At 38.0% G+C, this 18760-nt stretch overlaps 3 protein-coding genes across 5 annotated transcripts in view; 2 read left to right on the forward strand and 1 right to left on the reverse strand.

The window, feature by feature from the left end:
* The first annotated feature begins 3918 nt into the window (after positions 1-3918).
* LOC119791237 (interferon-induced protein with tetratricopeptide repeats 2-like) lies at positions 3919-5693 on the forward strand. Its single transcript, XM_038297232.1, has 2 exons — positions 3919-4059; positions 4347-5693. Exons 1-2 carry the CDS (start codon positions 4055-4057, stop codon positions 5635-5637), a joined length of 1296 nt encoding a protein of 431 aa, XP_038153160.1. The 5' UTR covers positions 3919-4054; the 3' UTR covers positions 5638-5693.
* A 3170-nt stretch (positions 5694-8863) lies between these two features.
* On the forward strand, positions 8864-13079 carry LOC119791219 (interferon-induced protein with tetratricopeptide repeats 2-like). 2 transcript variants are annotated; one of them, XM_038297199.1, is made up of 3 exons: positions 8864-8973; positions 10721-10815; positions 11144-13079. In XM_038297199.1, exons 1-3 carry the CDS (start codon positions 8969-8971, stop codon positions 12331-12333), a joined length of 1290 nt encoding a protein of 429 aa, XP_038153127.1. In that variant the 5' UTR covers positions 8864-8968; the 3' UTR covers positions 12334-13079. The 2 variants fall into 2 exon arrangements, with proteins under 2 accessions (XP_038153127.1, XP_038153126.1); XM_038297198.1 differs by having other exon boundaries at positions 10721-10795; positions 11124-13079.
* Positions 13080-15921: 2842 nt separating this feature from the next.
* Positions 15922-18760, reverse strand: part of LOC119791260 (zinc finger protein OZF-like) — a 53518-nt gene continuing 50679 nt past the window's right edge. For both annotated transcript variants that reach the window (XM_038297275.1, XM_038297274.1), the window contains exon 2: positions 15922-17338. In XM_038297275.1, coding sequence (XP_038153203.1) covers positions 16164-17338 — 1175 coding nt within the window. In that variant the 3' untranslated portion in view covers positions 15922-16163. The remainder of the gene's footprint in view (positions 17339-18760) is intronic.

Here is an 18760-nt window from a genome sequence, read left to right on the forward strand (position 1 = left end):
ATGGGTGAAATGGCAAACAGCTGTTTTACTAAATACATATATTCCAAAACATCGGTCGTCATCTTATGTCATAAAGTTGATCGTGTGGTTCACACCTGCTACTGCAGGGAAGTCATGACTGGCTCTGCGGCCCCTCCTGGGTCTGTGGTGGTCTGGCATCTGGGTAAGATTTAACCTGGGCTGCATTTGTTCTCTATCCCTTAGACTAAGAGCTTGAGTTTCCTGCTCATTATCAATCCAGGGAGAAAGGGATCTCCTCCTAGGTATGGAGGCTGGTTTAATGTTTGAATACATCTGTTTAGTGCAGGTCCATAAAATACTCCCTTTTTGGTGTTTTGTGTTTGTTTGTTTTCTTTGGAAGAAAACCTTTATGAGTTACTGTGTTTTCTTTCTTTTCCTCAGACTCTGCCCTGCTCTGAATAGACATAGTTTCTCTCACTAACTTAAAGCTTGCAGAAAAACTTTGAGACAGTTGAGGAAGATAGTAAATTGTTACAATAAACCCCAAGAAAGAGTCTGGCTTGTTATCGAAATTATTATTTTCTGTCCCAAATAAAGAGTAAAACAAATCTTCTCAGTCAGACAATGTGTGGCCTTGCAGGTGTTAGGCCTTGAGTGAACATATTTATAAAGTATTAAATGCTAAATCAGCTCTCATAAATCAATACATAGAATTTATAGAAAATTGAATTTTCCCACCACAGTCCTCACTCTGGCCAAAGAAGGACTCTTAAATATATAACATACTAAACATCTCATGACAGACATTTTTTTCCCCCTTTTTTCAAATGGACCAAGTCACTTGCAATAAAATAAACTAATAGAAATTGCTGTTGAAATCTTTGATTCTTTTAATAAACAATATAACTTGTTATGACCCTTACCCATGGGTTTAAAACAACTTTAATATTGGTGTGTGGTCGCAAAGTGCCTATAAGATTTTGCCCACATTGATTCTTAGTATACTCAGGGGGCTGGTCTGTATGCACATATGCATAAAAAATTAGAGGGAAAAATGGTGCTCACCATGATTCATTAATGTGAAACCTAAATTCCTTTTTGTTGTTGCTGTTACTGTGTTTTGCCAGCGGTTGATAGGCGCAGCAGTCAGGCTCATTTGTTTTGCTGAAATTTTGCTGTTCTTGGCCCCAGTATGAAAGTCGTTTACATAAAAGCCTAAAACTACAACTTAAATAAAAAAAAAAACTACACTCAAAGCATTAAATTTGATTATAAAAAGTTAGCCAACCAAAATTTAATTAAAAATAAACTATAATGGAAAATCGAAGGTTAAAACTAAATACAAAAAAAACAAAACATTGAAAATTCAAAAAGCAGAGAGCGATCTGGGTGATTAAAGAGCAGGACAGCCAATCTGAAATAAGAAAAGGAGTGGAGAGAAGGGAAATCTGTTTCTGAAGGTGTGACAGTTTTTGTTCATGGAAGTGTGACAAGGTACACTTTAGTGGGTCAGGGTGGGAATATATCCCAGGTGAAAGTCATGAGCACTGACCAGTCAGCCAAAGGGATGTCCCATTCGCCAAGTAGTAACAGGATAGTGACAGGACCCCACACTAGCAAATCTCTCCCCCGCTTTTCCTAGCACGTCCTGGTGCTCCATGCATGCTGCTACAACCCATGGACCGTTTACCTGCATAGCACATGGATCCTGCCAATGACCCCAGAAAGAGGCAAGGTAAAGAACAGAGGAATAAGATCCCCCTGGTGGGATTTGATCCTCAGACTTCTGGGTGAAAGTCACCTGCAATGGGCAGTCAACATGGCAAAGCAGGGGCATACTGACTCGGATGGGCTTCTTTGCACAGTTGCAAATGTGGTGAAAAGAACAGGAAGGAGAGGACCAGATACTCTCAAAAAGGTATTAGAGATGGTTTAGTGTTCAATTATTGGTTGCGTATTTAAGCAGTTCATTAGAATCAAAACCCAGCACAGGAACCAGTGTTGTTTTTGACCGCCATCTTAGTTTCATCCAGAATACAAAAACTATTGTTAGTTTTAGTCACATTTTATTCATTTCTATATGTGATCGTTTTAATGCAGTTTTAGTCGACTAAAATTCTAAAAGGTTTTAGTCAGTTTTATGTTGCAATTTAAAAAAACGGTTACCCTTTATAATTTTATAATAAAATCAGGTGATCAACAGTATCCAACACTGCCCTGAAGTCCCAGCACCATGGTTCTTCCAGAGTCGGAATTTATACAAATGTTATTAAACATCTTAGTCAGGGCAGTCTTTGTATTGTGGATGGCATGGAAACCTGACTGGAAGACATCAAAGCAGATGGTTATAGTTAATAAGGCATTTAACTGTTGAAACACAACTTTTTTCAATAATTTCACCAATGACGGGGAGGTTTGAGATTGGCCTGTAGCATTTAATTGTCCAAGCTGCTTTTTTTCATCAATAGTTTGATAGTTGCGTTTTGTAAGACCTGGGGGAAAACACCCAACATAAGGGATGTGTTGCTGATTTAGATCAAATCAGACACTAAAACAGGTAAAATGTTTCTCAATAAAACCCATGGGGAAAACATCAAGGAAAGGAGCTCAGCTGCTGAACATTTTCCTAACTTTTGCAGTTTATTTGGCAGAATTGGGGCGTTTTAGCAGAGTTTACCTTAATCGCTGACAGCATTGGAACTGGAGTTGATGTGGATGTACAGACTGTTTTTCTTATTAATTTCATTTTCTCAGTAAAGAACTTTGCACAGTCATTGCAGGCCAATTCATCTGCCAACGGTTTGTTAACTGTCGATCAGTGATAAAAAATTGTTTCAAAGTGAACAGAAAGATGGTGTGATAGGGCAATATCATTTACAGAAACAATAGAATTAGTTTGACTGATAAGCATGTCAAAAATATGTCCATTATTATAAGTTGACTGTTTAACATGTTGAGTCATAGCGGGACCTTTGTCCTCTTAATTGTTAGCATGTACCATGTACCACTACTACCAAGTAGTCACGTTCAACCCAAATTACAGATAAAGTTAATTTAAATCATTTTAAAAAGATTTTTTGCACTTTTAAGTTCTATAAACATTCCGAAACTTAGCTCGGATAGGACTGTGCACTTGGACAGCCAGATATCAAAAGATTCAAGTCACACAGGGTCACTTTTCAAAACTTTTGTGAATTCTCCCCAACCTGAAGGGGACAAGCCAGCTTTCCATGGTCACGGACTTGGAAGAGCTGACTCTCATCCTGGCCGCTTCACGCTTGGCTGCAAACGGCCCCAGTGCACGCTGTAGGTCTAAACAGGAGGGATCCAGCAGAACCATATCATCTTCGAAAAGCAGAGATGAAATCCCCATGTCCTTTAACCAGAGACCCCTCTAGCCCTTTACTGTGCCCAGAAATCCTGTCCATAGAACAAGACCGGTTTCAGATGCCAGCCATGCTGGAGTCCAACATGCACGGGGAACAGGTCTAACTGTTCATCATCATTTTTTTTAACCACTTTCTAATTATTATAAAACTTATAAATGGAACTGAGTTGAAAGTTCAGGTAAATATTTAATCTGTTTATTTTGTATCAACATCTATTTATCAACATCTATTTTGATTTTCTAAAATGAAGAGCCAGCCACCAGATTGGTAGCTGGAACCAAGAGAGAAATGGGGAAATATTCTTAATTTTTCTTCTGTTTACTCAAAAGAACATGTGCTGCCTGAATTATCAACAACTAAATAGAAATAAACCCTCATTAATAGTTTAAATAAAAATATAGGTTTTAAAATAGGAATCTGAAACTAAATTTTTAATTAAATTTTTTTTGGTTCTCCGATTAAATTTCTATTTACCTGTAAGTTGAATCAAAGGGAAACTTGTATGCAGCCTCTCCTGGACTGGTTGGACCGGTTTCTCTCCTTTAGTCCAGCCTCCTTCCAACAGCTTCTCTGTCACTTTCTGCAGCTAAAAGTGTCTCTGAGCTCAGATTGAAAACTTTCCAGGAGAACCTCTCGCTGAGACGCTGGAGAAGCTTTAGAATCCACTAACCTTCAAACGGATTCACATAGAAAACAGCTGGATCATGAAGTAAGTGATGGAAAAATGCAAAATATGAGATCAAATATTCATCTGTGTTAATTGGACTTAAATTTGGTTTTTGAACAGTTTAGGTTTTCTTTAGTTCAGTCTGATAAAGATTTTTTCCTCAGCTTTATCTCTCTCCTGTCTTCCTCTCCCCTTTCTTTTCTCTTTTCATTAGAATATCTAATCAGTTTCCTTCCTCCATCATATTATGTTTCTCCAGGGGCTGCAGTATATCTTAAATCCCATATCTGATTACTCTTCTTTCTTATTTCACATGTTTTTCCAATCAGTTCTACAGAGACTTTGGAGTCCAGACTGAAGGCCTTGCAGTGCCATTTCACCTGGAATCTGGAAGCTAACCGTCAAAACCTGATGTATCTCAGGTATAGACTGCAGGACATCAGCACAGAGGAGGGAAACGTCTGGCTGGGTCACATCTACAACCTGCAGGGGTTCATCCAGTACAAGCTCGGCTCCTCTGAACAGGCCCTAAACATCTTCAGCAAAGCCACTGAGACCTTCCAGCGTCTTAAAAACTCTGATGAAGGTCCCTGGTTGATAGTGAACTTTGGGAATCTGGCTTGGCTGCACCATCTTATGGGTGAGGATGAGAAAAGTCAAGATTACCTGTCAAAGGTTGAAGCTCTAATGAGAGAATACCCAGCTCCACCTGAGGAAGAGCTCCACCCAGAGGTCTGTGCTGAGAAGGCCTGGACCCTGATGACGTTTGACAAAGAGAAGAAGCTGCAGGCTGCAGAGCTCTTCCAGAGAGCAGTGAGGATGCAGCCAGACAACGTGGAATGGCAGAGCAGCGGGGCCATATTATCAGCACAAAGGTTAAAAGAAGATATAAATAAACTTCACACTGAAAATTTGGAGCGACTGAGATCTGCCACGGAACGAGATCCAGACAACTTATGTGTTGCTGCTCTTTATCTGGAGGCACAAGCTGCTTCAGTTAAGAATCAAGCAAGAGAACTAGCTGAAAGGATTTTAGAAAGGCCAATTAACAACTACAGTGGTTTCGAGCCATTACTTTCTCTTTACAGAAAGCACATATCTGTAGATGCAGCTGCTGAAATAGTCACTGAGGCCTTAAGAAGAAATCCTAATTCACGTTATGCTAAAAGGTCTGCTGCAAAATGGCTGACAAAGAATATTTTTTCTGATCGAGGCAATCCTGATACCAGAATAATAGACAAGGCAATCCGTTTGTGGGAGGAAGTGATAAAGGCTTACCCTGAAAGTTCCCTAGAAGAAAAAATATCTCTTGCAGATGTTCATACAAAGGTAGACATAAAGAAAGCTGACCAGATGTACAGCGAGTTGCTGGACAGAAAAGATTTGGACCCAGCAGAAAAACAGATGCTTTACTGTCGTTATGCAAAACATTTATACTTCATTAAGAAAGATAGTGAAGAGTCTATTAAATACCACATGAAGGCAGCAGAGATTCAAGAGCAATCCAAGTATCAACAGAAGAGCATCACAGAGTTGAAGAAGGTATTGGAAAAAAACAATGACTCTGAAATATGCAAGAAAATCCAAGCATTTTTAACCTCGCTGAACATCGAAGAATAATAATCAACATCAAATCTGCAACAATTTTAATGTCTTTCTCATGCTGAAGTTCAGATGCCTCCACTCGAATTGGATATTTAATTAGTTTGTCAAAGATTCTTTGAGGTTTTGCTCCACATGCTGTAATGTCTCCTGTTCTGCTGTTGATAATTATAATAGTATTAAAAGCTTGTGGCTTTTACTTCCTTTGTGTCTTAACTTTATCTGTTTTACCTGTAGCTTATTTTTTTGCATTACAAAGCTTCTGAAGCCTCAGTTTCATTTGGACCAAAAGAAAACAAGGTAAGGTGATTAGATATAGAGCAGGGACATGAGATGTGGGTAGTACTGGCCAAATTACCACTTTAGTAGTTTATAGTTCTATTTAAAGCCTAACAGTAGAGGAGACTGGGAATGGTTGCAACTCCTTGCTCTTTTCTCCCAAATACTCTGAGACAACTGAGCCCACACAAATTGTTTATTTATATATTTTATATATTATACATATATCTGTTTGCTAATTGTCCAAAAAATTGCAGCATGATAACATTAGATTGGTCTTTCACAATATCCATACAAAAGTAAACTGTAACAACCCACCCCATACCTGGGACAGTTGCAACACGTCTCAGGGTCAATGGCAACATGTGATAAATCCATTCTGTTTCAATAACCGGCATCAATTTGATTCCATTTATTTATATAGCTTCAATTCATAACACGTCCATACACATATCCAACAAGAACACAGCTTAAAATGCACCACCATGCAGCGCTTTGTGCCATCGGACTCTTCTTTTTTTTCTTTTTCTACTCCGAACAGAACAATACAGGTTTTTCCTGATCCCAGAGTTGTAACACTGATGAGTCATCAACACAAGTATGAAGATGAAGATGTCCAACTAATTTAGTGTCTACTGTCATCATTGTTTAGGAATGTGTTAAATAATCTGCAGAACCTCCCTGAGAAACTTGGCCTGTTTGGACTTTTATATGCTTTATATTTGTTTCCTTTATGAAGCCGGAAAAAAAAAAAATTCAATGTTTTTTTTATGTTTTGGGTTTTTCTTTTTTTTCCAAAGTACACTTTTTATTACTGAATTTGAGAGATATCAATAGTGGATACAATATTGCATCAGTTAGCCTGGGCTTCACAAAGGGTGGTTACAACCTTGCTTAGAGCAGTGCCCTTTTGCTCTGAGAAGGTTGCAAGTACCCGGTTCAAGCCCCACAGCCTGCACTCTGGGTTCCTGAGCAAGATCTTTAACCCCCACACTGCTCCCCGGGCACCACACAGTGGCAGACAACTTCCCAAGGGGATGGGTTAAATGCAGAGAGAGAATTTCTCCAGTGCAAGATCAATAAAGATTAATAAAGTTCAATTATACAGAATTATATAGAATTTGTATCCCCTCGTCGTTAACGCGCATGGATTAGGAAGAGCTGATCGAGTTCACTCCGCCTCAGTTCCAAACTACTAAAAGTGAAACTTGAGATGTGTTATCTTTATTAAAGATGAGCGACGTTATTTTATTCTCCCCTTAACATGCTGTGGCAGAATATCCCCAGTGACATTGATAAAAGAAAAAAAAAACACGAGTGTTTGCTTCAAAACAGTGTAAACTCCTTCTGCTGAAAGCCAACGGCTCCTTATAAATTTCAACATGTTCCATAAAAAAATTATCTAAATGTTTCACAGTGTCTGAATGTTCTCATCTCATTGAAAACTGTTGTTAACCATGTTCTTATAATAAAAATAAAATAGTGAATGGAGTGTACGAGTACATATTATAGGCTATGCCCAGTAGGAATATTACTTTATCCCATGTCGTATTTAGTGCTTAAATCTATATGTGAGTTTTATAGTGATTTCCAGTTGCTGTATCTTCTACCATTATGGAATTGAGGCGGAGTGAACTCGATTGGCTCCTACTCTGTGCATGCTCGCAGCAAGGTGATAATAATTCTGTCAGGGATTGGCTACCTTGGCAGGACACCGGAAACGTAACATAAACAATCAACAAAAAGTAAGACAGACCATTGGCTGCAGCTGTCATGAGGAAATAGATTCTTATATAATTAAAAAGAATGATTGAAAACTCGTTGTAAGGCTCTAATCTGGTACAAAGGTTCTCAAAAGAAAAACAAGGGTTTGCTTAAAGGTGTTTGTAGAACTGATCGCTTACCTTTAGTTTATATCTTAAGATAGTTATTGTAAGTAGAGTCGTAATTTGTTCTGCTGTTATATGTTTGTGATTTATGAGCATAGACTTCCAGGCTTATGTTTTTATGTACTTTATGTATTTATTACTGTTTTAAAGGCTGCACTTTAAAAAATGAAACTTTCTAGAGCTGTTTTAAACAAAATGTCTTTTTGTTTACACTCGTGTATACAAAATGACAAAATAAATCTTCATCGGCATCATCATCATCAGGCTTAGGTCTACTTTTCTACCTTTCAGTTTAGAAATATGAAAATTTCTCATTATAAAAAAATAAGAGGCAGTTAAAGGAAAACTGAATGAGACAAGACCTGCATGATCTGAGAATGATGGAGGAAGAGATAACCACCTGTTTAATGTTCATTTATTTGGTTGTTTTGAGGTGAAAGCCTTTTTAGTATTTAATCAGGTGTGATTTTGACTGCATTATATCCCTGTTTTAGAATATGTAAGATTGGTAGGAGAGGAAGATTAGAAGACAGCAGAAAAAAATAGGAAAACTGATGTTAAGATCAGCTGAAGAGAAAGAAGAAAAATCTACTTAGAAGAGTAAAACAGAGAACAGGCTGAAGTCAGCCAGAAAGAAAAAATGTAAAGGGAAGAGCAGAGAAGACGGAATGACCAGATGGCACTAATAAACATCAACGACTGACTAATTTTATTAATCTTAGCAAATAGGAAAGGTACATTTCTGCATTTTACACTTGATTTTTGTTGTTTAAGTATTTAAAAATATGTGAAAATAGATGAAAGCATCACTGTCCCAGTTTAGTGTTTTAATTTTAATGATATGTGTTTATTTTTATCTACAAGCTGGAACTGTCCCCAGATTTGATTTCAGAAATCTGGTCACCTTATTACATATACCATTTATGTCTGTAAATCCCTGTAACTATTACACATACCTTTAAGTTTCCACTACTGTCAGCTCAAACAGCAACAAAATTCCAACCTCTCCCAGACTAGTTAAACAGGTTTCCTTTTGTTGAACCTCGCCCTAAAAACGTTTCTGAATTCTCATAGCATAAAAGTGTCTTAACTCAGATTGAGAACTTTACAGTAGAAATTCACTGGAGAGGCTTAAAAAAATCATAAACTTTGAAGTGATTCTAAACAAAAGCAGCTGGAACATGAGGTGAGTGAAAGATTAAGGAGGAATATTACAAACCATCTCTTCTGTTGGATTTAATTTTAGTCATTTCAGTTAAATCTGGATTTATTTGATGATTCAATGTAAACTTGTGAGGAAGCGAGTGATTTTTGAATAACAGTTGTTGATTTTCTCTGCACATAAGCAAGACAGTTTAAATTACTATTGAATATTTGCTCAAACAGATAATTTTGTGTTAAGTTGAATTATTTGCAAAATGCTTAAAGGACAGTTTTTTTATATTTATTTTTTTTACAGTGTCCTGTCTGACAATGTGGCAATAAGAATAATTGTCTTGATGGCAAAAAGAGCCCAACAGATTTTACTTTCACAAGTGTAGCAGTATGGCAATTGCCATAGTTTTCCACTTGTTTTATGCATATACATTGCTTTATCATAGTTATTGAGGGAGTTTTACAGATTATATGGACACTGCAATGTAAGTAGAACAGGAAAGGAAAAACAGAAAAACAGGAGAAAAGATGAAAGAAAGAGGAAATTAAAAGGAGATAATAATAAAACATTTTCAGTCTGCCTTATCACCTGCAAAGAGATGTAAAAAGAACAGCACAACCAAAGGACATGGTACGAGACATACAATAAAGTAACACCTAGATACTATCGCTGAGGTATATGTAGTATTACTCTGTGTTACCTGAGGACAGTTTTAACCATTTTTTTCCTGTTACACTGCTATTTAGGTGTCTTGTCTGTCTGTATGTTGGTCGGAAGTGCCCAGACGTGATCATTGATAGACAGCAGAGGACAGTCGTACTGATGGTTGTTAAAATATGTTTGCAGCTGCATTAAGAAACAATTAACCGTTTGCTAGATCAGACACGACTTGCGGAATGTGTTGACATCCGTACGTTGCACTCAATGGTTTCCAATACATTAGCAGATCACCAGGGGTCTGATGTTCCCACAGCATGCAAATCAGAGCAGAGGTGATTTTAACACTTCCTGAGACGTTTGACCCGGGTAGACACAAGTCAGTGAGCTGTTCCCACTGCCACTAAAAGCCGACTGTTCCCAGGTCTCAGGTTGCGTGGTGGTTTGAAGAGGATCCAAATGCAGAGACTGAAGCTGAAGGTGGTTACTTGCAGATTTAATAACAAAATGGGTAACAGAAGCAAAAATCCAAAAACATAAATCTACAAAATCCACAAATATTGAGAACCAGGAATACTCACAGCAAGGGGGCAAAGAAATGTCGACAAACCAGCCACAGTGACTGAGCAGGAGGAGCATATATGGGAGAGACAAACAAAGACCAGGCTAATCAGCAGATTGGGAGAAGGTGAAAAAGGAGTCTAGAAGGGAGCTTGGGAAAAGGAGACAGAGAAAAGAGGGCAAAAAGGAAATACCTAAGAACTCAAATATAATCAAAAATAACTAGAATAACACAAAAAAAAACAAAAAAAACAATGAAAACGCAAAGATAAAACTTAAACAGAACCAAAACCATGACACCATGTCTCATCAGGCTTTTCAGCCAGTGGGATAGGGGTAACAGAGGTCCCTTCTAGAGAAAGAACTCATAATCAAGTTAATATTATTCAACTGCGAGACTTCTCCCTTCTACCCACATTTACCTATTTTTTTAGTTTCCTCCCTTTGTTGCTTATCACTGCTATAATTACTTTCATTTGTTGGAAATTTGCAGGACAGATTGTATCAACATTCCAGTTGTTGTTTTTTTTAACATTTATTTTAACATCTTTCTTATCAGCTCCATGTCGTCTTTGGAGTCCAAACTGAACGCCTTGCAGTGCCACTTCACCTGGGGTCTAGAACTTTCCAAATACAAACTAAACTATCTCAGTGATGCACTGGAGGACAAAAATATTTTAATCTAGATAAGTTCCCAGTTGTAGATATTTTCCCCACCTTTGTTGGATCATAATTTCTGCTCTCATCATAATGTCTTGCCTCTTTTTAAATTTATTTTCTCATCTTAAGAATATATCATATAATTCATTTCAAAGAATTTAAAAGCAAATTAAAATCCCATATCTAATCAATCTTCTTTCTTGTACTTTATTTGATTTTCTCATCAGTTCTACAGAGGCCTTGGAATCCAAACTGAACGCCTTGCAGTGCTACTTTACCTGGAATCTAGAACCTACCAAGTTCAAACTGAACTATCTCAGAGATGCACTGGAGGACATCGCCACAGATGAGGGAAACATCTGGCTGGGTGACATCTACAACCTGCAGGGGTTCATCCAGTACATGCTGGGCTCCTCTGAAGAGGCCCTGAAGTTCTTCAGACGAGCCACTGAGACCTTCCAGCGTCTTAAAAACTCAGATGAAGGTCCCTGGTTGATGGTGAACTTTGGGAATCTGGCTTGGCTGCACCATCTTATGGGTGAAGATGAGAAGAGTCAGGATTACCTCTCAAAGATTGAAGCTCTAATGAGAGAATACCCAGCTCCACCTGAAGAAGAGCTCCACCCAGAGGTCTGTGCTGAGAAGGCCTGGACCCTGATGAAGCTTGACAAAGAGAAGAAGCTGCAGGCTGCAGAGCTCTTCCAGAGAGCAGTAAGGATGCAGCCAGACAACATGGAATGGCAGAGTAGCTGCGCCATATTATCAGCAGAGGTCTTTAAAGAAAACTTACAGGAACTGTACACTGACATGCTGGAGACGCTGAAATCTGCCAAAGAACGAGATCCAGACAACTTATGTATTGCTGCTCTTTATCTGGAGGCAGGAAGTGCAAAAGGAATAGAAAAAAAGAATGAAGCTCTGGAGTTGTCTGAAAAGCTGAAGAAGCTGCCTGCCAACCATTACACTGGAATCAGACTATTACTGCGTCTGAACAGAAAGTTTGAATGTGACGACAACGCTGAGGAATTTTCAAAGAAGAACCAGAGAAAAAAGCAAGACAGATCTGATGCAGAGCGTCTTAAAGAGAAGATATTTTCCAAGGATTTCAAACATGACAAGAGGACGATCGATAAAGCAATCGAACTCTGGGAGGAAGTGACTAATGCCGATCCTGAATTTTCTCTTGAAGATAATATAACTTTAGCATCCATATATGCAAAGAAAAAAGACGGGAACGCTGACCAGATCTACAAGAAGCTGCTGGAAAAAAATGACCTAGATCCAGTTGGAAAACAGATGCTTTACAACCGTTATGCAAAACATTTATATTTCTTTAAAAATGAGAGGAAGCAGTCAATTGAGTTCCACATTAAGGCAGCAGAGATTCCAGAAGAAACCTTCTATCGAAAAAGCAGCATCGCAGAGTTGAGAAAGTCTCTCAATAGAATTCGAGATCCAGAAATAAGACAGAAAATATCATCAAGGATAACTGAATTTCTCAGAGATATTTAAGTTTCCACATTAGCATAAATACTAGCTGATTCATTTAGAGCTGTAAAAAGTTTGTTTAGGGTTCTAGTTTGTTTCTATTCACACAGATTTCTCTCCTTCTTATATAACATGATGAGCATGACCATAAAACCTGGTGACTTTTAATTAAAAAAGACACAGCTCCACCTAGAGTTCTGTGCTGAAATGAACAGGACATTGTTTTTTAACATCAGCTTATCTTAGTTTGACTAGAGAGGGGATATCCTGAGTCATTAGAGTAGAATAAATATTACTTTATTGTCTCCTCAGAGAAATTTGTCATGGAATAGATAAATCACAGTATCTCTTCAGCTCTGTGATATTCTGGTTTTTCCATTTCAGAGCAGGAGAACATGACCTCAGATCCACCTCAGCAGCAGGAAGAGGATAGAAAGTCTTATAGCACACATTTCTCCCCAGTGGAGCTTGAAATAAGAATAAAAGCATATGCAGATTAACAAAGAATTAGCAAAAAAAGGAAAACTTACATACCTTTGAAACGGTTATCCATGCCTTTGTTACATCTCGGCTGGACTACTGTAAAGCACTTTATTTTGGAGTGAGCCAGTCCTCCCTCGCACGTCTCCAGTTGGTGCAAATGCAGCTACATGCCTTTTTAATGAAGTATGTTAGAGGGAGCACATGCCTCCCATTCTGGCCTCCCTTAATTGGCTGCCTGTGCATTTTAGAGTTCATTTTAATATATATATATTTTTTAAATCTTTAAAAGGTTTAAAAAACCTCTCTGAGCTTCTTCATCCCTATGCTTCCTCTAGGTGAAGCTCAGAGGAGACAGAGCTTGTGGTTGCTGCTCCAAAATTATCGAATAAGATCCACCTCCTCATCAGACAATCTTCTTGACTATTTTTAAAACTCATCTTAAAACCTATTTTGTTCTTTGACTTTTCACACAGCATGATACTCTTTATGTTTTGTTTATTGTTCTTTTTTTTTATTATAAAGGTTTTATTTGTTTTAATGAATGTATTTTATTATATTTGTTTTATTCCTTTAAATTGTTTAAAATATATTAACTTTACTTGATATATACAGCACTTTGTGGCAGCTGTGGTTGTTTTAAAGGGCTTTATAAATAAAGTTGAGTTTGGTTGAGTTACAAGAGGCTAAGTCAAGCTTTGTCATTTATAAATAAGGAGTGCATGGAGGAAATATGAGACTAAGTGTAACCCTGCAGATAAATAAAGATAAAATATAGTTAGATTAGATAAGGTCCAATTATCAGCTATTCTGTTTAACTTTTACCACCTGAAATACACAGCATTCACTGGCTTTTGACAGCAAATGAAATATATAAGTTAAAACTTGTTTCATGAAATAATGTGAAAATGAGTGGATGTGAAGCTAAAGTCTCTCTAGAGCCAATGTATTTATATTTTCCTTGTTTCCTTTTGACCCAGTTTGGGATATATTGTGCATTTATACCCCAAACAGAGAGAAAGGAACAAACATATAAAATATAAATACATAGACATTTACATTATCAAGTCAACCCCAGTATGTATATATATATATATATATATATATATATATATATATATATATATATATATATATATATATATATATATATATATATATATATATATATATATAAATAAATAATCAATTCAGTTCATTTAGGTATATATAGTGCCAATTCACAACACATGGCATCTCACTACACTTTACAGAGACAATTCAACCAGATCATACAAACAAATTGGTAAAAAATTTCTATCTAAGGAAAACAACCTGATTGCATCGACTCATTGACTTGACAGCAATCCCTCACACCAAGCCTACCTGTAATGACAGTGGAGAAGAAATCTCCCTTTTAACAGAAAGAAACCTTCCTGCAGAACCAGGCTCAGTGTGTGTGGCCATCTGCCGAGGCCAAATAGGGGACAGAAGGAGAGATACAAAAGATAACTGTCAATCAGAAGCATGGCTTAAGAGGACCGGCTATGAAAAGTTCTTGATAACAGTTGTCAGTATGATCAGTTCAATGAACTCAGAGAGGCTTGGTGTAATTTGCGGTGTTCCCCAGGGTTTTCTAATTGGTCCAAAGCTGTTTATATTGTATATCATTGATAGTTGTCTGGTTTATCAATTATTAAGACCTATGCTTTTTGCTGACAACACAACCCTGTATGTATCAAGAGACAATATTCAGTAACTTTTGACTGAATGACTACTTCTGACTAAATAATTGTCTAAACTCTAGCATTGGTGTGATAAAAACAAATAATATTTTAATATAAGAAAAACTAAATAGATTTGTATTTAGTAACAAACAAATGAAGACCTAAAGGTTGAGGAAGTCATTTTAGAAAGGGAAAAAGAAAGACAATTCTTGGGGTAATATTAGATCATAAGTTATAATGGAAACCGCATATTAAGGTCGTTCGAAATAAAATTTCAAAATTGATTGCCTTATTCCACAAGCCTGGATGCTAGCACCAAAATTTAAAAGTAGGAGTTTGACTTAAAGGTGCAGTAGAGGATTTTCACAAACTTTTTAAAAGACCCACTCTCTCCACAAAAATGCACGTGCACAACCCTGTACCTGATCCCGAGAAGGAACGCCCATTAAATGCGTGAAAGAGCATGCATGAGCGCAATAAATAACCTTATCTTCCCAGAAAAGTTACAATATAGAGGTAGATGACATTTACTAGCAGTGATGTGAAATGGATTTCCCCAAATAGCATGCCAAACTTTACCTGTGAGTAGAAACTTTGTAACCAAGGCATCAATGGGAGACCCAACATGTGCTTTCAGTGTACGCTATTATGTAAAAGATTCTTCCAAAAAGACTCTGGTCTTGTTTCTCTCTTCTGGGGCCTTTCTCTTCTTTTCATACACTTCACAGACACTTTTTCTCTTTCGAACCTCAGCCATTTTCAAACAACAGCGGTAGGAAAGACAAGCTTCAATGACTGGCTGAGACCGTAGCTCACCACAGATATTCGTCTGAAAGTGCGCATGTGCAGAAAAAGATAGCTAACTGGGGATAAGCACCTAAGACGGCCTTACATAAACAAATCACAGAATGATTGACAATTAAGAAGACCACTTATTTTGATGATCCACCTGGAAAAAGGGAAATCTGCACTATATCTTTAAGACATTTTCTGTAAATCTCTTCTGTGCTTTCTCTGACAATTTATTTAATGTTAAACGTCTTCATAATGCTGCGTTCCTTTTGCTGTGGATATTTTTGTTAATGCTTTTGATATTATTGCTAATATTTGTTGTGTTAGCCAAACCCATGAGAAGGTGGCTCCCCTCATCCTCTTCATTGCCTTTTATAATGATGGTTTACACCTGATGTTTTTCATGTCACGTAGCAAACAATTTGTGGCTGAATGTATTTTATTCTTATGATGCAATTAGGTGAATATATGCAATTCTGTCTATCTTTTTATGTCACATGACTGTCTAAATATATCACAGAGTAAAAAAATTATAAAAGCTTCACTAGGCTGACATGAAAGGCATAAAAAAAACAAAGCATGGCAGCAACATAAACTATCAGATCCATCATTAAAAACAAATGAATGCAGAAAATGCTAGAAACAGCAGCTTTATTTTTAAACTGTGCGTTTTTATCTAGTTGGATTTTCTGTGACAAGATTTTTACAGTTCAATATGGACATTTCCAAATTGCTTTTTCATACATGTTACATATCTAAATAAACATTACATTGTTTTTATAAATAAGCTGTAAACAATATACTTTAGTTTAACAAAAAAAAACTTTTTCAGTTGTAATGTCTGACATTTTGAAATTAGTCTTAGATCACACCTCGTCACTCGAGTGAGCGCTCATGTGGAGTTTGAAGTTTTTCAACTTCACTGAATTCATGTTCAGAGGGCTGAAATGAAAAAGCTTCCAGGCCTGTATGAGTGGACATGTGACAAGTCAAATTAGCTCTGCGAGAGAAACACAGACTACAGAATTCACACGGGAAGCGTTTCCCACCTGAGTGAACTTTCATGTGAGTAACTATGTTTATTTTTTGTATAAAACTTTTCCCACAAATCTTACAGGAGTAAGGCCTCTCACCTGTGTGAGTTCTAATGTGATGTATTAAATTACTCCTGTCACTGAAACGTTTTCCACATGTCTGACAAGAGAAAGGCTTCTCTCCGGTGTGGGTTCTTGTGTGAGTGATTAAACTATCTTTCTGGATAAAACCTTTCCCACAGATCTGACACTCAAAGGGTTTCTCACCTGTGTGAGTTTTTGTGTGACGGATTAAATGAATCTTCTGACTGTAACCTTTTCCACAGGTCTGACATGGGAAAGGTTTTTCACCGGCATGCATGCTCATGTGAGATGCCAAACGATCGTCACGAGAGAAAGTTTTACCACAGATTTCACATGGACGTTGTTTCCCTACAGAGTGAATCCTCATGTGAGTTACCAAGTTACTTTTTTGAACAAACTTCTTTCCACACATTTGGCACGAGAAACGCTTCTCACCTGTGTGAGTTCTGATGTGGTCGTATAAATAACACTGGTTGAAACTTTTACCACATATCTTGCATAAAGCCCTTTTCACCGCACCATGTCTCTTTGGTTTCGTTTTATCCTCGTTATTCTGTCTCAGTATAGATGCTTTATCATTGGTCACCATCTGGTCTGGGTGCTCCGTTCCTGTAGAGTTCTGGGAGAACAGCTGGTCCATATTTGGTTCTCCCTGCTCTCTGTCCTTCACCATTATGGTACCAGTCTCCTGGTTCAGAACAAGCTGTTCTCCAGCCTGACTGATGCAGATTTCACCATTTTCCTCTTTTAAATGCTGAAATTCAGTTGTTTCCATTTCCGTTTTAATCAGGGGAGCTACAGAACCTTTTGGTTCCTTCACCGACTGCCATGCTTCTGGTTTCTCTTGGTCCAAACCGGAGATTATTTCTTTGTTTGAAGGCTTCTGGCCCGACTGAAGCTCTGTCTCCTCACAGCTGTGTTGATATGGAATATCTAGAGAAACAAAATTGTGATTGTTATTATTTAATTATATTAATTCAATCATTTTGTTCTTCTTAGTGTCTTATTAACGTATGAAGACCTCTCCTTGGTTCTGAGTAATTGGTGGGTGGATCTCCCTCACTTTTTTCAGCCCAAACACAATGTAAAACCCACTCACTCCAAATCTTCACCCTCTTGGACCTTCTGTTAAAATCTAGAAACTATGCCATATGTAATAAAGAAGACATCACTGATTTAAATGATGATGCAGTTGCACTCAGATTTCTGGACAAACTAACTTGCAGTAAGCTCGGGATAATAGCTGTCGTATATAATCCTTAACTCTGTTATTGAAAACCTGAAAACCTTGGAAGCCAAGAGCAGATAAAGCCGGGGCGATGTGGGCGGTCTGAGGTCTGTTTAAAGCTGACTTGATCATTTAAATATCCAATTGTAACATCGTTCTTTAAACTTTACAGACTTTTTTAAAGTGACCCTCCAAGGACCTGATCAAACATGACCCTGAGGTTCCTGAGGACAGTTTTTATGGATGAACAACAAGGTGTGCTTTAATCATTTTATCAGAAAAAAGCTCAGATTTTCTGTTTAGTTTGTCTTTACCTGAAGGTCATTTGAAGACTGTCAGTTTTTGACACACGTTTAAAAAAAGAGGAGAAAGTGAAAGAGTGAAACTCTGGGTCATTAGAACTGCATTAAAACTGAATCTAATTGAATTTTTATTATCTTAATTTCCTGCTTATATGCACCACAATGTCAGCATACCACTGTATGAGAACGGGCCGAGTCACTAATTACTAGGGGTGGAAAGGTACAAAAAACTCACGGTTCAGTACGTACCTCGGTATGGACCCTCGTTTCGCTGCGTACCTCTGTATGGACCCTACGGTTTGGTACGTACCTCGGTATGGACCCTACGGTTCGGTGCGTACCTCGGTATGGACCGTACGGTTGGTGCGAACCTCGGTATGGACCCTACGTTTCGGTGCGTACCTCGGTATGGACCCTACGATTCGGTGCGTACCTCGGTATGGACCCTACGATTCGGTGCGTACCTCGGTATGGACCCTACGGTTCGGTGCGTACCTCAGTATGGACCCTACGGTTGGTGCGAACCTCGGTATGGACCCTACGTTTCGGTGCGTACCTCGGTATGGACCCTACGGTTGGTGCGAACCTCGGTATGGACCCTACGTTTCGGTGTGTACCTCGGTATGGACCCTACGGTTCGGTGCGTACCTCGGTATGGACCCTACGTGTCGGTGCGTACCTCGGTATGGACCCTACGGTTCGGTGCGTACCTCGGTAATGGTATGGACCCTACGGTTCATGCGTTTTCGGTACGGTGCAGAAAAAAAACATGACAGAAAGGCTATCCTCAAAGGCAGATTTTTATTATTTAAATTCCCAGCTGAG

Source organism: Cyprinodon tularosa, unplaced genomic scaffold, assembly GCF_016077235.1.
Source record: "Cyprinodon tularosa strain WSP-4 unplaced genomic scaffold, ASM1607723v1 ctg385, whole genome shotgun sequence".
Taxonomy (NCBI): domain Eukaryota; kingdom Metazoa; phylum Chordata; class Actinopteri; order Cyprinodontiformes; family Cyprinodontidae; genus Cyprinodon; species Cyprinodon tularosa.